General features: G+C 49.3%; 1 protein-coding gene and 1 long non-coding RNA gene across 3 annotated transcripts in view; one reads left to right on the top strand and one right to left on the bottom strand.

The window, feature by feature from the left end:
- The window catches only part of ctif (CBP80/20-dependent translation initiation factor), a 38,987-nt gene extending 18,836 nt beyond the window's left edge, over window positions 1-20,151 (top strand). The window contains exons 8-14 of one of the 2 annotated variants that reach the window (XM_076043712.1): window positions 4,322-4,398; window positions 7,546-7,626; window positions 10,413-11,058; window positions 11,970-12,269; window positions 15,108-15,263; window positions 17,758-17,811; window positions 18,658-20,151. In XM_076043712.1, the coding sequence (XP_075899827.1) occupies window positions 4,322-4,398; window positions 7,546-7,626; window positions 10,413-11,058; window positions 11,970-12,269; window positions 15,108-15,263; window positions 17,758-17,811; window positions 18,658-18,891 (1,548 nt within the window). In that variant the 3' untranslated portion in view covers window positions 18,892-20,151. The remainder of the gene's footprint in view (window positions 1-4,321; window positions 4,399-7,545; window positions 7,627-10,412; window positions 11,059-11,969; window positions 12,270-15,107; window positions 15,264-17,757; window positions 17,812-18,657) is intronic. The other variant, XM_076043713.1, reaches the window with a different exon arrangement.
- Window positions 20,115-26,765, bottom strand: part of LOC142899856 (uncharacterized) — a 20,912-nt gene continuing 14,261 nt past the window's right edge. The window contains exon 2 of the long non-coding RNA XR_012928816.1: window positions 20,115-21,473. This is a non-coding gene — a long non-coding RNA (uncharacterized LOC142899856). The remainder of the gene's footprint in view (window positions 21,474-26,765) is intronic.

The following is a 26,765-nucleotide window of genomic DNA, read 5'->3' as shown; positions in this document are numbered from 1 at the left end:
CTCTCCCAGTGACCTGTGCTTTCCATGGAATGCTAAAAGGGTATGTCAACTTCCTCCTCGGGCTGACATGCACACCCAAGCGCATAAAACAATGCATATAGAAAAACACAGTTGAGCCTGGGTCGTAAAACTTCAACCTGACGGCATGTGTTTTCTCTTTGGATGGAGGGTGGGCGGCGCCGCCGCCGCCGCCACCGCCACCGCAACAGAAACTTTGCGATTCTCGCCAAAGTCTTTTACCAATGTCTGGCGTGGAGATGAGCGCACCGACTCGGCACGTGCGCTCGAAAAAACAGCTCGCAAAGGATTTTTGAAATTCTGAAAGTGCCCAAAGAATCTCTCCCAACTTTGATGTTCTTATTAATCCGCAGCATGGTCACCAAATGATCTGGCCAGGCTCCTGCCAAGAAACGCACACACAGGCTCCTCAGTGCGCGAGCAGTCATTGGAATGAATGGAAGTATTTCAACTTGTAAGAAAATGTGGCCCGTGTTAAATACAGTCAATAAAGGCTGATCTGTCTTGACGATCTGGCCTTTTTACTAAAGCATCAAATAATGTGGTCTCTCACTCTCATGTTGTTCTTGCGGCAGCTGTCCGCGCTCATCTTCAAAAACACACAAAATAAAAAAAAAAAAAACGGCCTAAGGAGCCGTGGGTATTTTCTTTTCTTATTTTTTTCTGTCCGTCCGTGGGTGTTCCTCTGCGCCCTGAGCCGGCCTCCTCCGCCATCCTCGTCACGTCCACACTGCTCGTGCTGGCTGGCCCCCGAGGTGAGAGGTCCCCTGGCTGGGGACCAGCTCCGCCTCCCTTTGATCTCCCCGGCACGAGTGACTACCTGCAAACATCATTATTCTCTCTCTCTCACACACACACAGAGAGTCTCTTTCAACTACTGAGACGATTCTTTCGTCCTCTACCCCCCACCCCCCACCCCACCCCCCCACTGACTGTGGCTTCAGGGTCACTTTGAAAGTATTTTTTTTCTATTTACACCTGAATTTACAGTTAAACAGATAGTTTAAGAGAGTTTCTCATATATTATCAGACACAAGCAGCTTATCTAGAAAATGGCGAGAAGACATTACTAAAAAAAGAGTAAAAACTGCATGGTGAGCACTGTTGTCTGTGTGTGTGTATGTGTGTGTGTGTTTGTGCATGTGTGTGTGTTTAAACGGGCTGTCATCTGGTTACCATTTGAAGGCGGAATTCCAGCTAATGATATCCTTGAGGAAAACTACAGTAGCTAAACATGCAACAATTCCTCCGTCCCTCTCTCTCTCTCTCCTCCACCACCACCTCCTTCTCCTCCTTCCTGTCAGGCTGCAGCTCGTGTGGCTAGAACTTTGAAAATCTGTCGAAAGTAATGCCGCATATAAATGAATAATTCTCTGGTCTTCTGTGTAATCTTTACATCATCAAAGTTTCGCACAAACAGACACTTTCAAGTGTGTGTGTGTGTGTGTGTGTGTGTGTGTGTGTGTCTGTCTGTCTGTCTGTCTGTCTGTCTGTCTGTCTGTCTGCCTTTTTTGGACATTAGCCCACTCTTCCAGCGCACACACACATTTTCAGCCTCATACATCTGGATTCAATCTCAAACCCCAAAGATCACCCAGCAGAGAGGGAGGCTGGAGCAGCAGTGTCAAATATCCAGCGCTCCCTCCGACGCATCAAATTACTTAAAAGTATATGTTTGTGCAAGTTTTTCGAGGAAAAGGAAACATCTATAGACGGAGAATAGTTACTGCGGCGTTTATGCATGGCAGTGATTGAGCTCTGCGGGCGCAGTGTATGTTTTATATGTGCATATCAAGTCTGTCCTTAAGGTTAAAGCTTCAAAAAAAAAAAAGAAAGAGATTCTGCCCAACTGCAAATGCATATGTATATATAGAATGTGAAGTGGTCCACAGCAGTGAACAGTGCTCTCTGCCATGTATGCTTTTCTTTGTTCTGTTTTATATTCAGCTTCGGCAAACTGGAGCGATCAGCAAAGCAAAGAGAGGAAAAAAAACACTGTATTTTTAAGTGCGAAAAGGCAAGACGCACACGAGAAAACACACTAAAAATGTCAAATACATGTTTTTTAGGTCCCATATTATAAGACGGTTGCTTTTCCCCTCCGATCCCATAGTAATTTCAATCAGAATGGGCGAATTCAATCAGAACAGAGACTTTCCACCAAGAATTAGAGAAGTCCGTCCTTGACTTCTTTTCCCTGCGCCGCTTCACAGGAAGTGCGTACCGAAACACGGAGCTCCGGTGATCGATCGGCCTTTTGTGATGTCACTAGAAGCTTCTCCATTGACAGTCACAGTGGCCACCTTGGTTGGCCTCCCTCCCTCCCGTCACGTGGAAGCTTCCACAAAGGGGATGAAAGAGAAAGGAAAAAAGATTGACTGGTACAGAGACCACATGCATTAGTGATGAACAGATGATCTTTTATTTAAAAAGGGAGACTCATAAAAAAAATAAAGTCAATGTTTTTTTTTTTGCTCCACGACTAAACCGTCTGCGCTCTCCCTCCCTCCGCCTGCTCAGCACAGTCCCACCAGCCACCGCAGTCGACAGTAGATAGTAGATAGTAGACAACCTCCAAACGGCGCACGCACAGTAATTACATGTAGACGTGATGTATACATACATACGCTGCTGCTGGCCGGAGACCACCTATAACCATGGTAACAAGGCCGGCGGTGATGCGCAGCTGAGTGGGGGTGGGGGCGTTTGATTGACAGGCCTGATGTTTAATGGATGACGGATGGTCTCATTTTATTTGTTTTTGTTTTTTTTCCTCGGGCGGTAAAGATAATACCTGTCAAATCTTCCATACAGTGATGGCTTCGTATCAGCATATACATATATATATATATATATATACATACATACATATGTGTGTGTTCACTCACCTTAGTTACCATGAGCAAAACTGTGATGTTTGCATGCGGGGATCGGCAGCGGCGCTACGCATATATTAGAGTTGGATGTTAAGGCAGGGAGCTGTTTGTGGAGACTGATACTTTCCTGCTTGCCATTTTCAGACGTCTTAGTGAAGGAGCGACTCCCTTTTTTTTTTATTGTTTTGCCTCCTGTAAATTACAATTTAGGCCACCGATTTAGCGGGCTAGCTTAAATTTGGCATGGAGCAGCGCAGCGCCCGTTCGTCCACATTATACAGAGTGAAACATTTTCTTCCTGCTTCTCACTCCTTTGCGTTCTCGTGTTTTCACTCAGTCGGTTTCATGCAGTCCAGCAGTTTTGACAACAGTCCAAATCCCCAGTTACAAATTTGTAGAAAAATCCTTCTTGTTTGGTCCGAAATTTCTTCTAACTTCAAAACGAAACCTTTTGCATGCCAGTGCGCGCTGCGGTCCAACTCATTCTCAGCGTAGTTCACTCTCCAGTCGAGGAGACTCAGCCAATCTGCCAACGGGTTCAAATTGAGGCTCCTGCTTTTCTTACAGTAAACAACCCTCATTTCAACGCTCTCCACTCAGAAGAAGCGATTAAATTAGACAACGCTCTCGTTAAAGAAGAAAAAAAGAAATAAGCGACTGCATGTGCGGGCGCGTCGACGCTAACACGCTATTTTGACAGTATCTGTATGAGGCTTCTCCTGCGGTTCATTAGCGCCGCAGCCACCTGAAGGCAGCGCGACAGTTCTGTTGACAAATCTGCTGCCTGTGATTCCCAGCGCCGCGCCATTACTCAGAGCTTCGACTGCGTTTACTTCGATTCACGCAGGTGCAAAATGACAGCAGGCCGCAGCAGAATAACCCTGTCTGTGGAGATTAAGTCAAAAAGCGTCTCGTTAGCAGCAGCGGCAGCAGCAGTCCTATCAGTGGCTTGCTGGATTTCTCCTTCATTTTCTCATCTCTCGCTTCCTGCATTTCGCCCCGACAAAGAGGAAGCCGAGTGGTCGTGGAACACTGAGAAAATGAAAAGTGGAATTTGAAAAAGTCTCTGTTGGAGGCTGCCCATTAGTTGTATAAATAAATATTCCGTTGCCTTCTCCGTCCAAACATAACGTCACGTGACACCATACGTCACGTCCGCTGATGTGTAAATGCAAAAAAAAAGGTGTTTCCATTACGCTTTTGTGATATACCTCTATATTGGTACTTCTGAACAACCACCTCATGAGAGTGTAAAAAACTTTTAGCGATATTTAGAGAGGTTTTTTTCAAAGTTTTATTATTACTTTTTTTTTTTTTTTTTAAACAGCGCAGAAGAACTCTGCTGCGTCTTTCCATCCATCCATTTCGATCCACAGCGCCGCTCCTGACAGCCGCTGTCTCTAACCCCGTGATTTGTCTCCCTGCAGGTCTTCCCACCCCTTCCTAATGAGGCCGAGATCGCGCACACCAAGAAGCTCTTCCGACGTAGGAGGAATGACCGACGGTAGGCTCGCACGCACAGCACAGCTCAGCGCAGCACATTGCACACATGCCTCCCTCAGCCAGAGGGAGGGAGGGAGGTTTTTCTTCTTTTTCTCTCTCTCCCCCCCCCCCACCCCCCCTCCCTCCCTGACTGACGTCAGCGCTCGTCCAGTCTGATAGCCTTAACATTTCTCCACAGTCAAAGCAATGTCAAGACAGGAATGCAGGCTCGACACTTTGCTGCAGACAGGAAAGGGAGACGACAAAAAAAAAAAAAAAACAGCGCAAGGAGACATTCAAGGTTTTTTCGTCCAACAGACCCAATGAGATTTGAGGGCAGTTATTTGTCAGTGTTGCCAGAGGTGCTCCGGCTTTGTGTTCCCTCTGCCTGCCTGACTTTCGGAATTTCTTCACTTCGCTTAGCAAACATCCACCACGTCGTTCCGTCCCAGAATTCCCCATGTGCGACGCATCCTTTACACTCAAGTCTAACCACCCCCCCCCCCCCCCCCCCCCCCCCACACACACACACACACACACACACACACACACACACACCCTCCAACCCTCCAAGTCTGACTTCATTGAACGCAAAAAAGCAAAAAACATGTCTGTCTCCTCGCCCGTCCTGATGTCACTGGAAAACGTCTCTTCAGTTGCTAAGAGACGGGCCGAGGGAAAATATTTTGGTTGTATTTGGAGTTTAAAAAAAAAAAAAAAAAAAAAAGGCAGACACACTTAATGGACAAAACACACTTTTCATCCTTGTTTATAAGTTTGGAGAATGTTAAGAGCAGTCCAGAGCCATTGTGCTGTCCGGTGAGTGTGCAGCCTGTGAAAGGAAAAAAAAAAACCCCAGCGGTTCAGTTTTGTCTTTTGTCCTGTAAACTGAGCTCAGTCTGGGCTTTCTAGTTCTGATTTCAGGTTTTCATACATGCGCATTTGTTCTATTGTGTGACTGTGAGGCCAGAAAGTCTGAAGGTGTTAATAACAGAGCCTGCACACCAGCAGCTGGACTCTGATGATGCCTTTCACTCCAGAAATCCTTCCTTTAAAGGCCCAGTCGGTCAGATTTAGCGGCACCTAATGGTCAGAAAGCACATTGTTTGGTCTTTTCACTTGATCCCAACAAAAAAAATCTCGAACGAAGGACTCCAACAGCATCGTCCCAACACTGACCAAAGGTTTTATCAAGTCAGTGTGATTTTTAAAGTTGGTTGAAAAGATTAAAAAAAACAAAAAAACAAGAGGACCTGCGAGTTCGACTCCCTCGTCTTCGAGCCATTTGGGAGTGGCTGAAAGAAGAAGCATGAAACTCCCGAGAAGCAGAACGAGTGCGTTTACCTCGAGGTTAAACGACTTCCTGTTATTTTCTTCTTTATTTTTTCCCGTAAACGCTTCACAAAAGAGAAACGAGGAAGGTCAAGTTTCGTCTTAATTGTCAGCCAAGAAAGCCGTTCGACACATTCATAAGGAAGCAGGTAGAGTATAATTAGGATATGAGACTGTAATTACAACCTCCTAACTGGCCAAACTACCTCAGTGGCGTCTCGCCGTCCTCCGTGCGTCTGTGTGTGTGTTTGTGTGTGTGTGTGGGTGTGTGTGTGTTGATACATGTATTTCCCAAGTTTGTCCGTCCTGAAACTCAGCTCCTCCTGCATTAACGCCGTCTCCTGTTTCTCGACCGCAAACAACCAGCCGCTCTCGCATATAAATATTCAGCGCGGCCACAGGTCGGCCAGATAAGGCTGCGATTCTGCACCGCCAAGACGCGCAGCCTCGCAGAGAAAAATGAACCTAATTAGGAAACTTTGGGGCGGGAGGGTAGGGAAAAAAAAAAAAAGAAAAAGAAATCAAACCTCCATCGTTTGAGTCGCCGGCGCTGAGCGGAGGAAAAAAAAGTGTAGGCTGCCTGTGTGGCAGGAAGGGGAAAAAAAACAGAAAAAGAAAATGGGAGGCAGTGCATGTGTTTCTACTTTAGCGTGCACGTCAAGCAGGGCTGAAATTAGTTGTGATTTACTGGAATGCGCTGCGTACCGCCGCCCGCCTGCTCCGGAGAGGACGGAGAGGAAAGGGGCAAAGCCGGCGCTGGTGCCCCCCCCCCTTGTCCCCCCGCCGCCCCCCGGCCTCCGTTTTTGGAAATCGTTTCGCCACCGATGAGGTTTTTTTTATTTTAAAAAAGAAATAAAATGAAAATCTGTTCCTGGAATCTTCGCCTCGGTCCGCCTGGCAACTGGCGGAGGGACGTCAGACCAACTCCTACATGAGCCGGCGTAATGAGAGCGTCAGGAGTTGAGTCGTATCGACGTGTTATCGAGATGATTTGTGTGTGTGTGTGTGTGTTCGTACGTGCGCTGGTGCAAGTGGGGCGAGTGCACACCGGGCAGCAGCGGCTCCACTTGTTATTCTGCACCTACGATGAATCCGCCTCCTTCGCTGCTCGTATCCTGCGGCCACGATGACTCAGTCGTACTTTTCCAGCTTTATTAAAACTTGTGCAAGCGGGCGCACACACACGGACGCTCACGTGTGTAGATGTATATCCATATATGTATATGTTGCGTGCGTGCAGAGTGCAGCGGGGCGTTGAAAAGTGGGTCTCCACACAGTCCATTAAGCAGTGGCGGCAGCGGCGGCGGTGGCCGAGCTATCGACTGTCTGGCCCGCGGGCCTCTCGTCCCCTCCGGGCTCATTGATTGGTCAGTCTGGGTCAACCATCGGCTCAGTCGCTCCACCAACGTCTCCATCCGCAGCCACACTGGCAATCAATCAGCGCAGTGATCCCTCCTCCTCTTCCTCCTCCTCCTCCTCCTCTTCCTCCTCTTCACCACCTCCTCCATCATGATCACATCTGCCAATTCATCTCACCTCTGTTTGTGCTCTTGTGCATGTTTTTTTAATGATGTAGTTGTCAACCTGTAGTCTTTTTTTTGTTTCCCTGTTTTTCCTTGCTTCTTTTTTCCCTCCTTATTCTCCATCTCACTCTGTGTCCTCCAACTCCTCTGCCACCTGTCATCCATCCATCCATCGATCCATCCGTTCCCCGTCCGTCTGTCCGCCCTTCCTTCCAATCACGTGTGCCGCCCTCTTCCTCCTCCTTCAACTCCCCCTCCTCCTCCTCTGCCTCCTCCTCTTCCTCCTCCATCACCTCCACCTCTCTTGCCTGTAGAGCGCTCGATCAGTTCGCCCGAGACCACTTAACTGTGCTTCTGCCCACTGGCCCCGGGGGGAAGCGACGAGTCTCAGCCAGGTCAGTGACGACCATCAGCCCAGAGGGGGAGCCGTCCTGCTCCCTCTCTGGTCCCCAGAGTCCACGATGGCGGCCCATTCATTTCAATGAAGTTGCTCAGCCAGCGCATATGCCGGAAAAGTTTGTGTCTTCCGCATCAAGTGGCCCATAGAGCATGCGCAGTAGTGTCACTTCCCCATCGTGCCTCTGGAACGCGCATGATCTATATGGCCAATCAGAACCATTCTGGAGAACGTCACTTACAGACCTGTCGGGACGCAGCCAATCAAAACGGCAATGGGGAAAACCGGCGGTCATAACAAAATTTGGAATTTGGAAAATTTCAAAATTCCCCAAAAAACTTCTCTCCTGGTGGATCCTTGGTGCCGCAGGTCAAGACGCCTGTGACGAGGTGGCAGCCAGGCGGCAACAGAGGCTAATTCCAAACTGATTAATACCAAGGAAAACTAAAGAGCCGCTTCTCATTTGCGCCGGTGATTGAAGGCAGCGCCGCCGCCGCCGCCAATGAAATTTCATCATGGTTTTATCCTTAATGCAAACATCTCCCGGGATAGTCGATCCGCAGCATCGGCAGCGGCGCTCGCAGTCATTAAATGTGATTAACATTTTATTACTGTCTCGCTTTCACCTCTCAGCCGCATCAGCGGCACGTCGGGAGGCGGGCTTATTAGAGCCCAGCCTGAACCAACAGCGAGTCGGAGAGATCAAATTAATCACTGAGTGAGAGAGAGAGAGAGAGAGAGAGAGAGAGAGAGAGAGAGTGTGTGTTAGATAGAGAGAGAGGGAGAGAGACGACTGCCTCCGTCTTTTTTCCCCCTCTCTTCATATTACACTCTGCTTGCCGTTGTATTAGATAAGAAGCCTCAATCTCTCAGCCGCCCTTAAAGAAAAGTACACTTTAATTTATCGTCCTCGGAAACATTGGAAGCTCCGATGAGCGACTCTGCGGGCCTTCCGCTCCCGCATGGATGGAAGCCCCGACAGGAGGGAGCCGGGAGCCGATCTTTGTGTACGACAAAGCCGCGCTGAGCCGCCAGATTAAAAACAAAAACAAAACAAAAACAAACTTGTCGGGCAGACAAACGGCGGTGTTTGGCCGAGGAAGCGGCCGGTGGTGTTTGCACAGTTGGAAGGGGAGGCTGTCGGGCCGAGCGGAGAGGCGGCGGCTGAACCGTCTCTCGAGCTCCCCGGGAGACGGAGCGGAGCAGAAGGACCAGCCGGGCGACACCAGGAGAGAAAAAAAAAAAATAGAAAAAAATCCTCATCTCCGTTTTCTCAAAGCCCCAATATGGCGCCTTCACATGGCTCGTGTTGCTCAGTCGCGCTCGCAGACGGACGGGATATTTAAAGAACTTGCTGCGTGCAGACGGGAGGGCCGAGTCGAGCGAGATTGTCTTTAAAAAAAAAAAAAGCAGATTTGCAATAATAACTATGATATGATGAGGTGACTTTGTCCATTTGAGGTTGAGGTGCAAAGCGGCAAGATTTTCCAGAAGAGAGCTCAGCATAGCTCTACTGATTGGGTCGACGTGGCTTGTGTGAATATTTCTAAGGCTGCATAAAGAAAATAAAATCCACTTTCAGGGTTTTTTTTTGGTTTAAAGAAATTTTAAATTGCTGCAAAAAGTCTACAAAAACCTGGAATTTATATGGAGATTTTTAATACCTGACATTATATTGTGAAGGCTTGCTGTTATGTTCTTATGTTTGGAAAGAAAGAACATTTAAATTTTTTTGACATTTTTGAGGTTTTGGCAACTTTTGCCAAAGAAATTTCAGTCACAAGGTTCACGTGTGGGTTTTTTTTCTTGTAAAGCGGCTTCAGGTCTCGAACTGAATGGAGCTTTTGAAGGTTTGGCCAATGAAAACGTACAAGGAAAAGCTTTTGTGCGAGTGGATGAAACCCGCATTCCAGCTTTGGCATTCATGACCTTTCTTCTTTTTCTCTCTCCGCTCATCATTCTGGCTTCAACAAGGTCCATCACACAAAAGAGGTGCCAGAGTATAATTTAAAAGCGCTTTTGTTTGATATACTGTTTGTGGGAAAAATTTCAATATATATTTTTTTCAAAGTCTTGACCACTTTGTGCGACGACCTCTATTGGATTGTTGCTGAATATTAATGCAAAAAAAAAAAACCCATTAAACTACTTTGTACTGTTAAAGCTTGATGTATTTTTTTTTTTTAATTATTAATATTATTATTTCTTCAGATCTAAACTCAGTCTTGTTTGTGCAGTCAAGGCCGCTGCTTCTTGCTTTCGACCTGAACTGCTGATTCTCCTGAAAACCAACTTTTCCTATCAGCAATTACGCCAGAGAGCTTCAATCCCTTCGTCCCGCTGATTTTTTTTTTCTTTTTTTTTTCGCGCCGACCTCCGCTATCTGACCGCGTGCAACCGTTTGTCACCCGCTGCTCGGTGAGGTTTTTTTTTTTTATTCAAGGCTCAGGCAGATAACAGGTTGCCTCCTCGGTGCCAGGGCGACTAATCCCTCCTGCACCATATGTCAGCGGCTTGTCAAGCCCGGAGTCGCTGCAGGAAAGCGGTGCAGTTGCAGGACACTCAGAGAATCTCGCGGTGCTTCCACACATGTAAGGAGTCGCAGGGCTCCTCGACGTGCAGCACGCCGTTGCGACGTTAACCAGTGATTGTTTTGTTGCAGGTTGAGGTCCTGAGGAGCTCTAGTGGGACGGGGAGGGGCTGGAGGCGTGGAGGTCGAGGGTCAAAGTGTAGCGTCTGTCACTCGGCCACAATCCAACTGACTGAGATCTGCTCTCATTCCAGGAGACAGCAGCGGACTCAGGGAGGTGGAGGAGGTGGAGGAGGCGGAGGGGGCGGAGTCAAGAACCAAGCTCAGCAGTCGCCGCAGCACCAGAGGGATCCGACCCATCCGCAGTCCCCCGGGCCGCCGCCGCCACAGCAGCAGCAGCAGCAGATGCTCCCAGAGCTGGGAGACAACCGGAACAGCAGCGCTGGGCGGCCACCGCGCCAGTACCAGGGGGGAGGAGGAGTGGGAGGAGGAGGGGGAGGAGTGGGAGTGGGAGGGTGCCATGGGCCGCGCCAGGGCGGAGGACCGCAGCAGCAGCAGCAGCACCTCGGACCCGGCCAGAACCGGCGCTGGCACCACAACCAGAAGCCCCCGCCGGGCCACGCACACGCCAACGCAACCTCCCAGAAAACAGCCAAAGACAAAGAGGGCGAGAACGTGAGGGTGGGCGATGAGCCCAGCAGGGCGGCGCCAGACAGGAGGAGCCCCGGCGAGTCGCCTCCGCCCGCGCTGAACGCCGCCGTCCCGGAGCCGCCGTCTCTGGCGGGAGGTAACCGGGCGAGGGAGGAGCAGCAGCAGCAGCAGCAGCAGCAGCAGCAGGTGCCCAGAGTGGGGCTGCTGCAGTCGTCCAGGGAGCGGCTGAGGAGGAGGCTGAAGGACAAGGTACCAAAGCTGCTTACAGCCTGTCAGCGTCCATTAGTCCAATCGGGACTAATATCTCTGTGCTCACACACACACACACACACACACACACACACACACACACACACGTAACACAAACAATCTCGTCTGGGAACTTTTTCCCTTCTTTCGCCCGTCTGCGACGTCGCTACACGATGCCGCCGTCCGTCTTTTCATGTGATTGGCCGATCAGACGAGCGGCGGGGAGGCCAAGTCGTCATCTTAACAGCTTCTGATGTCCTCCACTGTGTTGCTGCTGCCGCTACAGCAGAACGACGGCCAACTGTTTCCACCTCAAACTCAAAAGTGTCTCCCTGCAGCTCAGTGGCTCCCACCAGGGTGCGTTTGATTTGACAACTCGGGACTCCCCACCAGACAAACACATCCTCCGCGAGCTAATCAGGTTCTGTCTGACGGAGGCTCCTAGCCACACAAACAGGGAGCTAACAATAACAATGCATATTAAAAAAATAAATAAAATCTGACTGTACTAATCGTGGTTGGTGTTGGCCATCGTTGGGAGTTTGAACGGTTTGAACCGATTCCTTATTTTGATTCCGGTTCTTAACAATTCTCCAATCTGATTCCGAGGCAGCGTCAATAAAGTTAACGCGTTTTGAATAAGCTAGCTCAAAGCTAACCAGAGGTAAGCGGAAGGTGTCTGATCAGTCGTGCCAGTCTCCTTTGTGCGATACATTTTGTTTGCACGTTCTGCACTGAAGACATGTCACTTATTTTGGTGAAAGTGAAGCCACACTTTTTGAACTTTGCATGGCTTCACAGCTCGCCGGCTCCTTCTTTGTTGGTGATCCAGCGTTGGAAAACCGTAACCTCTCCACAGTCGGCCGTCACTGAGGCCTCCTCTCCTGTTGTGTTTCTCTGCCTCCTGCCAGGACGGCGGGCGCGAGGACGCGGCCGGCCGCGGCTCCCAGAACATGGACCGGCTGGTGGAGCTGCTGGACAGCATGAGGAGCAACAGCAGCGGCGTGGAGCAGCGGCTGGCCTCCTTCATGGAGGAGGCGCAGAGCTCTGCGCGCTGCGAGGAGACCCTGTCGCAGGTGGTGGGCGCCATCTACGCCACGGCCGTGTCGGACCGCAGCTTCGCCACCACGGCCGCCAGGCTGTGCGAGAAGATGGCGCTGTTCATGGTGGAGGGCACCAAGTTCCGCTCGCTGCTGCTCAACATGCTGCAGGTGAGGGAGTCTTTTTGAAATGTTGTGCTTCCGATGGAGAAATGAATCAGGAGTTTACACAGAAGCCGGTTAGCGCCAGTCTTCATGAGGAAACGTTCACTTCTGGAGAAAAATGCCCACCGTCGCTGCAGCAACGGCAACAACTCTGTGGCTTCCTCCTTTCGCAAGCTATCGGCAGCTTCCTGTTTTTTTTGGTCACATGACCCTGGATGTAGCTTTTCCTCCTTTTCAAAAAAAAAAAGGAAGAAAGCCTTTCAGTTGGAATTGTTTATAGAAAGGTTTGCAAGGCTGCGACTGGATTCCTTTTAAAATGATTTCGCTTGCGGGAAAAGAATTGTTCCAGCTTTTTAGCAGCCATTCATTTCCTTTGTGCATTATGCGTCAAACCTGTCAGACGCCGGCGTGAAACTTGTAGTCAGTTTACTCGGCGTCTGTGTTTCATCCTTCTGTGTAATGTCAGCTGCTGACCTAAAGAAAAGAAAAAAAAAAAAAACGCTTTCAGGTAGAAACCAACTAGGTGTGTGATGCTGTGCAGTAAATGTCAGTGGGCATCCGAGCCAATCAAAACCCCCAGGGTGTGTGTGTGTGTGTGTGTGTGTGTGTGTGTGTGTGTGTGTGTGTGTGTGTGTGTGTGTGTGTGTGTGTGTGTGTGTGTGTGTGTGGACCTGTTTTCACCCCTTCATTCCCCATCCCTGACTTAACAGCACTGCTCTGGTGTCTCTCTCTCTCACACACACACACACACACACACCACCCTCTTCATGAGCTCTCTATTGCCTCACCCTCCACCTTAATGCCTCCCTTCACCCTCACTGCTGCGGCCCACTGCTTCACTGCCTCCCTCCCTCCCTCCCTCCCTCTCTTATCGTGCCCTTCCCCTCGGCTTCCTGCTGCATCCTGGGAGTCGGGAGGAAGTCACACAGCCAGACCCGGTGGCTACCCGACCCCCCACCCCCCACCTCCACCACCCCAGCCCCGGTCTAAATGTTAACCCGCCTGCTGTGTGGACGCGTCTCCTCCCCCTCTCTTCCTGCTTTCCCTTCAGTCTTCCACCCAGATGCCTCCTCGGCTCGTCACATCTTCACAGCGGTGAAACCGTAACCTCTTCATCCCCGTTTCCTCCACCCACCCCGCCTCCTCCCTCCACCCTGGTTTATCACTCACTTCAATTCCTCATTTCCCAGACGGCACGGACCCCCGCACTAGACGCTGACATTTGGACTTTAAAGCGTGTTAAAAATGCCATAAGTGGGCTCTCAATACACTGACTGGGCTGGGTGGTGGTGGTGGGGGGTAGCGTGCAACTGATGCGCTTATTAAAAGTGCTTGTTGTTGCTTTGATTGAGCGAAAGCCGCATTCAGATCACCAGCTAAAATCCGATGTTGAGTCCATCCGGATTGAAACCGGATGGCTCCTTTGTAATGTGAACAGTCACAAATCACTTGAAATCCAATTTTTTTGCAAAACGGATTGAAACCTTCAGGAGGTAGTTTCAAATTTGGACAGATGCGTCTCAGTCTGAACAGCTCCAAACACACCCATCGGTTTTGACTGTCTGAATGCAAGACCCAGTATGCCAGACCAGAGAGCCCCATTGTTGGCATAAGCAATGTTGCAGTGTGATGAAATTGTTATTGCAGTGATTTAAACTAAGAAGTGGAGGCGATGACTGCTAAACGACTGAACCGTTGTCTAAATCCAGCTGCTGTCGACTGCAGTTTCCGGGACTCTGTCTCACGGTTCTTCTGCTTTGTGACTTCCGACGTCCACGGATGCTAACGCTAACCGCTCACATTCCTCTCCACTCCGTTCCCTCCCCAGTGGCGACCATCAGCAGTTGAGGAAAGATTTTGTTCATGTATTTATTTATTTATTTACTTATTCCATCTGCTCCGTTCAAGGCTACCGCGTTCGAGCACGTACGAGCGCCACTCGGCACTGCTGCTCGGCAGCAGGGAACGAAAGCCGCGCTGCGCTTCCAGTGCACTTTAGTCCTCAGTAACAGGCAGGAGGGAGAGCAGGGAGGGAAAAAAAAAACCCTAAACGCTGAAGCGGAGTGAGTCACCGTTAATAAAGTTTCATTTTAACCTGCCGTGTAACATCTCCACGAGTGCACATTAAGCATTAACCCGTATTAACCTGCGCTCTTTCCCAGCGCCGGCTCGGTTCGCCCGCTTCAATCTCCATACTCCACCCCTCCCTCACCTCCCTCTCCTGGCAGATTTTCACCATTTGTTCTAATGTGTTTTTCCGACTGCTCTACGGCTTTGAGTGGCGCTGAACCGCCAGGTTAATACGGGCGTCGCCCACCAAACCTGCCATCAGGAGTCTGGCAAAAAAAAAAGATGCCGACAGCGATTATCGCACGTCCACCTGTGAATTTAAAATGGCGCTTAAGGCCCGGTTCACTAAAGGTTTGCACGCGGAATGAAACGTCCAAAAACGACACGCTAACTGACGACGAAGCTCAGCTACTAAGTTGACGCAATGCAGGTTGAGACTGTCACTCTTAAAATTACACACAGTCCATTTAGCACTTTGGTCCTAATGAATATGTAGACACGGGCGTTTCTGACAGACAAAATATTGGGAGGAGAGGACGCAAATAGATTATTCAACAGGCGCAACGCACTGAAAGTGACTGTAAGGGGGGGGGGTTGCTGGTTGGAAATTGGGAAAAAACGTTTCTGCATTTTTTTCGTATTTTTTCATGCGGGCCGGACAGAGACACGCAGCGGGCCGGATCCAGATCAGATCAGATGGGATCCAGTAGAACTGTGACTGTTCAGACTCGCTGGCGCTAACTCCGTCTCTCCTGCTCCCCCTGCTGCCCACAGAGGGACTTCTCCCACCGGGACGAGATGCAGCAGTCGGACGTGGAGCGCTGGCTGGGCTTCATCACCTTCCTGTGCGAGGTCTTCGGCACCATGCGGAGCAGCTCCGGCGAGCCCTTCAGGGTGCTGGTGTGCCCCATCTACACCTGCCTGCGAGAGGTAACCGTGGTAACCTCCCCCGCACACACACCCCCACCCAGGCCGAGTCTAGACTGCGGCCGGCCGGGCGCTTTGGTTTGGTCAGTGGCGCAAACGCCGCTGTCGGGAAACTGGGCCTGACTGACCTCAGGTTCACATCTCATCAGCTGGTCACGCTCTCTTACACAGCCAGTCGCAGCCACCGCGGAGCCACACGCACACACGCACACACACAGACACACGTCACTGCTGACAGATGGGTTATTGAAAGGGGAACTGAGGAGGTGGGGGGGGAGCAGGAGAGGAAGCAGAGGAGACTGTGGTCAGGTTGCACTTACTGCTGGAGGGGTGTGTGTGTGTGTGGTTGGGGGGGGGGGGGGGTTTCAGCCGTGACAGGTAGAAACGAGAAAAAGCAGTGGGGAGAGAAAACTGGATTTAAATGGTGCAGTTTGGAAGGTTTTTGGGAGGAAGGGCAGTGCCAGGTCCCCACACACACACACACACACACACACACACACACACACACACACACACACACACACACACACACACACACACACTGTGTCTCCCAATGCAGCAATCAGCAGCTCTTCCCACACCCAGTCTGAGCGTCTGGCCAGGCTGAAGCTCGGCCACCGGTCAGTCAGTCAGTCAGTCAGTCAGTCAGTCAGTCAGTCCTGTTGCCCGACTGGCTGAGAGCTGCCGTGTTCTCATCGCAGGATTCATTTCAAGGAGAGAAAACGCTTACATCCATCGCTCATGTTCGTCTTCTCGGCTCAGGATGTGAAAGTAGCAAAGCCCAAGTTTTTTTTTTTTTTTTTTGCCTGTTTGTTTCTGGCTGTTTCTCCGCGTCGCCACGGTTACGACCCGTAAGCTGTTACGAAACTCAGGCCGAGATTCGTCGCCGTCGTCGTCCCCACGATGAAACCAGATAATGGTTAAATAAAAGCGCTCACACACAAACGCATGTCTGAGGTGTGTGTGTTGACTAAGGGGTGAAGCCCCGCCCCCCCCATCGGCTGCGCTGCCAATTTTCCCTCCTGAAATAGAATTAGTGCAACTAGATTTCAGTCAACCCAGTTATTTCTCAGTCTGACGTTGTCTGAGTTACAAAAAAAAAACCCAAAAAAAGTCACTTAACTTTCACTTCATGTTCACAGTCATTATGTAAGTGTACCTTGAATATTCTAGGTACAACTTTTTTTCTTTTTTTGAAACATTAGGCTTTATTTATAGGCCGTTTTTTGAACGGCGCGGAAATAGCAACGCTAGCCCTCCTGTTGCTATGCAACTATTGGAAACGCGGTTGAAGTTAATGCGTTTTTTTGTTTTTTTTAACTCAGAGCAGCGGCTGTCAAAGTTTCTCTGATGAAACGTGTGTTTCCTTGTTCGACTCTTGGATTCCTGCTGTGTTTTCAACAAAACTGCACCAACCAGGACCAAGGATTCTTAATTGACGTCACGGAGTCTCTCAGCTGCGAGAGGATCACGGCCGTCGTCTCCCACCTGGTTTGGCCTTTGGGCCTTTTTCATTTAGAAAAAGAAGTAAAAGACTAAATGGAAGTCAGAAGGAAGATGTTATCGTCTCGACAGCAAATTGATGCTGCGAGTAGAAATCAGGAGGGAAGAAATTTTAATGGACTAACAAGCTGATCCGGTTCTTCACACCATCATAACAATGGCAACACTTCACACATCAGTTGCACCATCGCGACACCTGGCAGAGAACTACAAACCTTCTTCTTCTGGAGAACTATGAACGTTCTTCTTCCTCTTCTTCTTCTCGACAACTACGAACCTTCTTTTGGAGAACTACAAACCTTCTTTTGGAGAACTACGAACCTTCTTCTAGAGAACTACGAACCTTCTTCAGATTTATATCTTTGTGCTGGCGGTGACACTGGTGGGCCTGTTCCTTCCTGCCTTCTGCAGGTCGGCTGTCCCCCCCCTCCCCCTCGGGAAGCATCTCTGATCAAATTGAATCCACCAACATGTTGGAACAACGATTGGTCGGCTCGTCTGCTCAGCCTTCACTACGCGGAGGAGCCGCTGGAGAGGCTGCCAGAGCGAGAAGTTCCAGTAGCTTGTCGCCAGTCTGGTGGGAAACAGGTTGCAGACGAGCGACCGAAACCATCAAGTCCACTCGCCAAACTTTCCAGAATCGACTCCATCGCCGCCGCCCATGTTTGAACACAGCCGCCGCACGTCCATCTGCTGCGCCTGGCCGCTGATTGGCTGGGAGTCCCCGTGTCTGATGTTGGGCTCCAAGATGAAAGCCTGTTGCGTTGGCTTCCAAGATTTCGAAACGTCAACATCTAGAATGTTTACCGGGTGGATTACGTCCTTTCCATTGTCGTGACCACACGCACGCTTGCGTTATCTCCGTGTGACACATCGCCCCCATCAGACGCAGCTCATCTGAAGACTCTGCGACCCTGTGATTTATTTATGCCGCCGGAAGATGTGTTTGTCGTCGCACAGTATTTACCTGCCGCCGCTGCTTCTTTTCTTTCAGCTGCTGGAGTCTTTGGATGTGAAGGAAGACGCAGTCCTTTGCTGTTCAATGGAGGTGAGGCGCACACACACACACACACACACACACACACACACACACACCGCAGTGAATGACATCTCCTCTATCAAAGTAAAGATAAAATACTAAATATACTCCATAATATGCCATAAAGTCGGGACAGGACTCGGCAGTTAATTCTGAAGTGTTTTTTCTTCTTCCTCGGCCTTCAATATCACTAAATAATTAAAACCAAACATTAGCGAATGCTTGAACTTAATTAGTCAATTAATTAGTTAATTAACTCACATTTGGCAGCTGTGGCAATGCCCTCCATGCCCCGCCAGTCCTCATTTATCTTCGAGGAGGAGGGATTAATGGCTCTGCCGCCACTGCTCCCACCACTAGAGGGCGATTTGAGCGACTGGAGGAGCTGCCGCTTGCTTCTCTGCGCTAAACTTGACCGACTGTAGAGTTTCAAGAGGCCGATTTTTTTCGTTTACGCATACCGATGTAAATAGTTTGTGGAGCGCAATCGCCCTCCAATGGCGGCATGCAAATACGACAAGGAGATAAAACCATAGAAGAAGAAGAAAAAGAAGTAGTTGTAGTTCTCTGGAACAAGAAAAGGAAGAATGTTTGTAGTTCTCGAGAAGAAGGTTCGTAGCTCTCCAAAAGAAGAGGAAGAAGAACGTTTGTAGTTCTCAAGAAGAAGAAGGTAGTGTAGTTCTCTAGAAGAAGTTTTGCAGTTATCCAGAAGAAGAAGAAGAATTGCTTGGACATTTCCCCGATGCGCAACGCAACCGCACACCTCCTACGAGTTAGAACTCAGCCACTAGCACTAGGGTGTGTGAACTCCAGATTGTATCCATGGTAACCAAGGTCATCCTCTCCCACCTGCAGCTGCAGAGCATGGGCCGCCTGCTGGAGGAGCAGCTCCCGGAGATGATGACGGAGCTGCTGGCCGCCGTGCGGGACAAGATGCTGAGCCCGACCGAGTCTCCGCTGACCCGCTCGCTGCTCATGGAGGTCATCGAGGTGCACGCGCACCGCTGGAGCCCCCTGGAGGCCCTCACCACCCAGTACTACAACCGCACCATCCAGAAGCTCACCACCACCGCCACCACCACTGCCTGAAGCCAAGAGCTAGCGCCCCCCAGAGGTGGGAGGAGCCAAAAGAGACGCGGGGGGGACGGGGGAGACTTTGCATTTTTACTAAAGAAAATCAGAGCCGCACGTCGACGGTTCAAGAACGACACACTACACCACGACTGAAGGTCGAGTAGCGACTGTTTGACAAAGTAGACCCACCGCGAATGGCCAGTAGGGGTGCTATTGGCCACACAGAGTCAATGGGGGTGGCGGGGGCAGCCCAGTCCCAGTGGGAATAGAGAGATCTGCACCCAGAGATGAATGGAGTCCGAGGTGGGCGGGGTCAGGGTCGACCCGTGTCAGGCCTCCTCATTGTGTTCGCCCATCACCCCCTCAGTTTTCCTCTCCGCCAGACCCCCTTCCCCCTCCCCTCCCCACCAGACCCTGGGGTCTGCGTGGCTGATAAAAAGGGAGGAGGCGGAGTCTGGGCGGCGGCGGCGGCGAGGAGCAGACACGATGCTGTCTGTCTGTCTGGGTCAAAGGGCCCTGATGTGGGGAGGGGAGGGGTGGTTTGGGGTGAGGGTTCCCCTCCTCCACCCCATCTCCCTGCCCTTTGTGTCCCCCCCAAACCCCCCACCCCACCCCACCCCACCCCACCTCAGCTCAGCTCAGCTCAGCCACCCCTGCAGGAAGCCTCACTGTGGGGGCTGCAGTGCTCGGCCTGGTCGGAGTATAAAGATCAGGGCGGCAGATGGCCGTTTGAGACGACACACTCCCAGCACACACCCCTGCGGTACACACACACACACACACGCACACACCAGCTGAGGCCAGTGTCCCCAGCACAATACAATATTGCAGCTGTGGTTCGTGCTGGAGGTGGTGCTGTGTTGGGGCTCGGAGTTCCCTTGTTCTGGCCCTGCAGAGAGGGGGGGGGGGGTGCAGAGCCTCTGCTGTGTTAAACCACACTAATGATATTTGATTTTGTTTTATGTTTTTTAAAACATTGATGGTTTTTATTGTTTCGTTTTGAAGTCTCTTTTTTTTTTTTTTTTTTTTTGTATGATCCAATGTAAAAAACGCCTGAGGTATTAGTCATAGGCCTTATTGCACAATCTGATTTGTTTTGCACTGTTTAGTGGAGACGACTTTGTAGAGGACTTCAAATTTGGAAAAAGAAAATCAGTGCTGGGGGGTGAATATTGGAGTCTCTGTAGCGAAGGAGGGTTACGAGATGTTTTAACGCAGCGGTGGCCTTGTTAATCATCTTTATTATTATTATTCAATAGGAAGGCCTTGGCAAAAATATATATTAAAAAAAAAAAAACACACTAAGAGGACCAGAGTGACCGGAAGGCAGAGCGCCGTGCAGTGAGACAAGGAAGGAGTGAGACACTTCTTCAGAAAGTTCTCCTCGAGCCTTCAATATTTTCCAAGTGTTTCATATCGACGCTTTGACCTCGCCTCTTCTTATTTAGGGAGGGGAAAAAATGAAATGACTCTGTATTTAAATGTGTGAAAGACGGGAGAGAAAATCTCGGCGTTTGCTGTCGTCGCGTCACGCTTGATTTCAACCAGCTTGTATGTGGACGTAGCAAGCCAATCACGTCGGTTTAAAAAGAAAACAAAAAAACAAACGGGCTCTCTGTATGTTTAATCTGCAAACGGTGTATTTACCAGTATTTAAAAACCTTGAAGTCGGAGGCAGTCGATGTTGTACACACACACACATGCTGAGAGGATGTTTGTGTAGCTAGAAGTCGGCCTTCCTGTGCATTTCCCCGCAGAATCGAGCTCATTGTTAGGACACACACACACATATACACACTATAGATTCCCACTGAATCTCTGTGGGTCATTTGAAGTCTTATTTTATATTGTTTTCTGTCTTGCATCAAGAATTACGATCCATTTGTGGTAGAAACACAAGCCAGGAAAATAGGTTTTAGACAAAGAGGTGATTTTTATTTGAAGCTCACCAAACGTTTTGTTTTGTATTGTTATTATTGTTATTAGGGGTGGAGCCTGATTTGTATTTTTTTTTTTTTTTTTTTTTTTTGTCTTTATTTCATGTCAAGGTTTCTATTTAAATTATATTTAGCTCATTTAAATATACATATGTATTGTTTTTCTCTTCCACTTACGCGGTGGGTGTATTGGGAGGCCTCTGAAGCGGGAGTTGTGATACTGACCTTGCTTGCTTGCTTGCTGGCTGGCAAGTGTGTAAGTGTTGCAATGTTTTAGATTATATTAAGGAAATTTAAAAAAAAAAAAAAAAAAAAAAAAAAAAAAAAGCAAGGGTTGGATTTTTCATTATGCAAAGAGCGACTGGCTGTCACAGCTGATTGGGGGAGGGGGCAGGTGGGGACTGCCCCCTCCCTGTGTGACCCTTGACCCCTGCACTTGTGTGTGCGAGGGGGTGAGGGGGTCACGTGACTCACCCGACGATTGAATGAGACGCACCTTCATTTGCATACTCATAAATCTTGGAGGAAGAGGACGTGGACGTGGTGGTCGGTGCGCAGGCGGAGCTGTGAGCGTGGCGGTCCGAGCGTGGCGGTCCGAGTGTGGCACTCCGAGCGTGGCGCTCCTTTCGTTTTTCTTTTTCTAAGCAACTGAAAGATGAACTAACAGAGAAAAAAACGATAAATAAATAAAAAAAAATATGTGATGAAACAAACTGTGCTGTCGGCTTAATATCTGTCCATCATTCAAATATTATGACTTCTGCACTAGGCAGAGGAAAACTATGGCCCGGGGGCCACATGCGGCCCGTTAAGCTTTTTAATCCGGCCCCCCCAACTTGAAGAAATTATATTAATAGTCAGTCATAAAATAGCTGTATTTCATCCATTTTTTCCAGTGTTTTAAGAGTCAATTCAATAAAGAGCTGAACACCGTGGGGCTTCAAAGACACTGATTTTGTTGTAACTTTGCTTTTGTTCATTTTCAATTGACTACATATCCCATGATATATTTTTTTCCTCCAATGAGGTGGGTCACAAAAACACGTCCATCTGCTCCTGCTCCGGCTCCTTTCACATTTTCAAACCCATTGTAGCCCAACTAGTCGAAAGGTTTGCCCACCCCTTGTCTACACACCCGCAATGCTTTTCACACAGATCCCAACATTCGGTTTCAGAGACCGAAAATGTAACTGCCCCCCCCCCCAGTTCTTTTCACAACGCGCTGCAATACATATCGCACCATGGACTTCCTCCTAGTAGGAGAGCAGCTTCCTCCAGAACTAATCTCTGCACTGCAGTAGGTCATTATACTAACACACACACACACACACACACACCAGCGCCTCATCTACATTTCCTCGACACCGTCACACATTAACTCCACCACACTTCCAGAGTGTGCATGTGTGGCTCTTTTGTGTGCGCGCACGTCCTTGGCTAGTGACTTGCCATTGGTTAACCCCGACACTTGCCTGAGGCCTCCCCCAGCTGCAGGCGTCCCAGCGGGACCCACCGCCCTCCCCGGAACCTTGAGGCCGTCCTTTGGCAAACCTCGGCGTCGGTCACCTCAACTCCAGCGTGTCAGCGGGGTGTTTAAAATGACTTTTGATAATTGGCCGAAACACATTCCAGTGGCACCGTTACCCTGGAGACTGGATATGAATATTCAACCCTTGTTCCTGTTCACGCACAGACACCTGTGTGCGGCGAGGTTTCTAAAAACTGAAAAGTCCCAGATCCCAGAAAAAAGTCATTAACTACACATCATATATACAACACTGTCATTTTTTTTCCCATTTCCAGATCTCTCCGAAATTCACAGGAAAGACTGTTCTATGATAGTTTAGCATGAAATAGAGTGATACAGTGCAAAATCTCAACATGCCCAAAATTCAGGAAAAAAAAGTTATACTGTCGTTTTCTGGGGGCCAAAAATGAAAAGTCCCAGATCAGCCTGAAACTTAAATGGAAGACTATTCTATGATAGTTTATTATGAAATATAGTACTGGAATGCAAAATCTGAACAGAAAAAAGTCATATTATACACTGTTGGTTTTTTTTCAGAGGCCAAAAAATGTAAAGACTCGGATCACAAAAGAATTGACATTGATTGGGCTTCTGTGGAGGAGGAGAAGTGGAGTCAGCCAGAGGAACGGGAGAAACTAGAGGCACTGGAGGAGGATGAGGACACCTATAGAAATACTGTATATAATCATGCATGTTGGAACAGGATGGGGCGGGGGAGGGGCGAGCGAAGAATGCAAATGGCGGTGGGAAGACAGAGGCGCCACAGCTGACAATTAGCATCGGCGCTAATTTGGCCGTGTGTGGCGAGAGCAGCAGGCAGCTGAACAGGCTGCTCGGCCCGCGGGGACCGCGTCTCAGCAGTCGACCCACTCTGCTGCTGCCGCAGCCAGAGAGCAGAAGACAAGAGAGTCTCGCTGCTTCACAGTCTGATGGTACTAGCGCCACAGAGAGGTCTGGTGTAAAGAACAAAACAGAACACGCACAAAAAAATAAGTCTGATGAAGGAGGCAGATGAAGTAAATGATGAGAGCGAGAGAGAGGAATAAATTAGTCAATTGCATGAAACCACTGTTGAAACCAACATATAAAGAAGGTTCAACCGGTTTGAGCAAGCTCATCGTCGAAATAAAGGCGAGTGTTTCAGTGGGTTGGGAAAAACCTTGCGACGCCTCACCAGGAAGTTTAGAATTCAACTTTCCTTCGTAGTTTCTTCGATGGATAGACTGGAACTGAGTTGGCTGTGAGAGTGCGAGAAATAAACCAACAGCTGATTGGTTTCTGAGCAGAGCTGACACCGTTTTTTTCCAGCCACACTTCTTGGAAAGAGAATCGTTTCATTCAATCTAATCTGCGTGTATAATTGTTCCTCCTCGCGATGCCTTTATCTCCGCTTCCAGCTCGGCGGCGACCGCGTGATGCAAGAGGCCCCAACGCTGCAGCGACGCAACGTCCTCCTGCAAAGATGCAGTTTTTATTTGATGTCCTTATCGCTAACTGAGGCCTTCTGGCTGAGAGAGTTTTGAAAGAAGAAATGCACAATTGAAGCTGCGAGCAGCGTTGACTGGGGCTGAGCCAGCGCTCGCCACTGCCCCCCCCCGACCAAAGGCTATTCCAGAGAGGAAAACAAGCCTTCCTATTGGCTCGGTCAGTACAAAACCAAAGCTTCCTAATGGCTTTTGCAACAAGGCTTCCGATTGGCTCGTATAAAACAAGGCTTCCTATTGGCTCATACAAAACAAGGCTTCCTAATAGCTCTTGAAAACAAGGCTTCCGATTGGCTCGTATAAAACAAGGCTTCCTATTGGCTCGTATAAAACAAGGCTTCCGATTGGCTCGTATAAAACAAGGCTTCCTATTGGCTCGTATAAAACAAGGCTTCCGATTGGCTCATACAAAACAAGGCTTCCTAATAGCTCTTGCAAACAAGGCTTCCTAATAGCTCTTGCAAAACGAGGCTTCCTATTGGCTCATGCCAAGGCCAATTCGAGCCAGCCTTCCGCAGGGTTCAGCGCCCCCCAAAAAATGCCCACTGTTTTTTGTGGCTGCTGAGCCTCATGGAAGAGATTGAAGCTACTTTTCGAAGGCGAAACCAGACTCGGCAGTGACGAGTCGAGACTCAAACTACTGACAAATCAAGACCTCAGTTTTGTCTTCTCTTTCATTGATGGGCGAACAGATTTGTGTGTGTGTGTGTGTGTGTGTGTGTGTGTTGACTCACGGCGGTTGCGATCGTTGTCGGCGCCAGACAAAGACAGGCTGCCTCTCGGCTGCTCACCCTGATGACCAACCAAAGACGAGGAGGAGGAAGAGGAGGAGGAGGAAGAACACTTAAAGCTTCCCTTAAAATTCTCCCAACACGAGCTCATCCTGCACTCCACGATCTGTGTGGTGTGTGTGTGTGTGCATTTGATCAGCGCGCACGCACCCAAACACCATCATCTCCCCGGTTTGGTCCGAGCGGTGCAGAGTTCACACTGTGCGCAGAACAAAGTGGAGTTGAAACGTACCGAAGCCTCCCCAGATGTTTGCTTGCAGTTGCGCGTTTGCTGTCGGAAGAAATCGATATCTGTGGGCTACGGAGTGCTTTTAGCTCGCCCTCCTGACCCCCTCTCCATCTCGGCGTGAGCGTGCTGAGCGCCGGCTTATTCCGCTGCCCAAAAAACAAGATTCCATCTCAAAACTATATTTGGAGTCAGACGTTTCAGTCGGCTTCCAGCAGTCTGATGCGAGTCTTTGGACGACTTTCAGCAACTCTTGCTCTTTCTTTTTGAAATCGTACATTGAATCAAGTCTCACGCCATCTGTTCCCCAGAATATGTTTAAAAAAAATTTAAATACCACTGCATACAGAATAAGTGGAGAAGTTTTCAGAGGATTCTTTTTGGGATGTGAGGCAAGGGGTCTGCATACTGAAGTTTTTGCTAAAAAAAAAAAAAAAAGGTAAAATTTGTCTAAACATTTGCTAATAAAACATGCAAGATGATGACGGTAAACATCGACAGGTTTCAGCTTTCAAGCCGCCTTTAAAAGTTCCACACAAAAGTGTTTCCAGGGGGCAGTTTTGCAAAATAAATAAATTGAAATGATAAAAACAGTGGAAGCCACATCCACAATGCAGCAATGACAGAAGCTGCAGTTGTGTATTGGTGGCTGCTGACTTTACTCACAGAAGAGCAAAGAACAACGCCTCTTCGTCTGATTGGCTCTACAAGAGTTTAGCTAATCACAGTAGCGGCTCTTCTTCTTTTGTGGGCTCGACACAAACGCAGCCAACTAGACAAACTGGTGGTATAAAAAAAAAAATCTGATATCTTCTTAGAAAGTTTTATCCTACCCTCCTTCCTCTACATTTTCTATTGACTCTATCCCAGCTGGATGAATAAATTCAACCGTAGCGCTTCGGGAAACGGCATGTGTAGCGCGCTGGGATGGCAAACATTATACTGAGACCAAGAGGGAAAGCAGCTCCGCGGAGAAGTCGAGAAAATACAGTTATCGGCAAGCAAAAACAACCAACAAGCGGGCGGCGCATTAATCAAAGGGGAGATTCTTTTCGAGGAACAGCAGAGCCTGAAGTGAAACCGAGTGGGAAAAGCTGTAATTCTGCATCCTGCCCTGGCGTCGGAGGAAATGATGTCATGACCCGTGCACTTCCTGAATAAACTGTTTCAGTGGCCCTCGTTGGTGCCGGGCCGGCTGAGTGGGTTCGCCAGCCAAAATAATAATGGCTTTACTGGTGGGAGGAGGAGCAGCAGCAGCAGCAGCAGCAGCAGCAGCAGCTTAACTCTCCTGCACAGCAAAGCTTTAGCAAGATCACAATCTGATAGCATCAGTAAAACATTGCACCATGAAGCAACACAGGAGAAAGGAGGAGATGGAAGAGAAGGACAAGGAAGAGGAGGAGGGGGAGGAGTGAAAAGGAGGAAGAAGAAGGAGGAGGAGCAGGAGGAGGAAGAAGATGAGGAGGAGCAGGAGGAGGAAGAGGAGAAAGAAGACGAGGAAGAGGTGGTGGAGGAGGTGAAAGAGGAGGAGGAGGAGGAGGTGGAAGAATAGAAGGAAGAGGAGGAGAAATAAGAAGAAGAAAGAAGGAGTAGGAGGAGGAGGAGGAAGAAGAAGAGGAGCAGGAGGAGGAGGAAGGAGAGGAGGAGGAAAAAGAAGAGGAGAAGGAGGAGGTGGTGATGGAGGTAGAGGAGGAACAGGAGGAAGAGGAGGAGGCAGAAGAAGAGGAGGAGGAGGAAGAAGAAGAGGAGAAGGAGGTGGAGGAGGAGGCGTAAGAAGAGTAGGAGGAAGAGGAGGAGGCAGAAGAAGAGGAGGAGACTTTTCACCCCTCTTCTTACTCGCGCAGGAGGAGACGTTTTCTCAGAGCGTGGCGGCGAAGTGACATCACTCCCGACAACTTTCTTTGCAGCCCAAATGTGAAGGGG

The sequence above is a fragment of the Nelusetta ayraudi genome, unplaced genomic scaffold (genome assembly GCF_046127955.1).
Source record: "Nelusetta ayraudi isolate G7.1 ecotype Tasmania unplaced genomic scaffold, CSIRO-AGI_Nayr_v1 ptg000076l, whole genome shotgun sequence".
Classification (NCBI taxonomy): Eukaryota; Metazoa; Chordata; class Actinopteri; order Tetraodontiformes; family Monacanthidae; genus Nelusetta; species Nelusetta ayraudi.
This window is presented reverse-complemented; position numbering and strand designations above follow the sequence as displayed.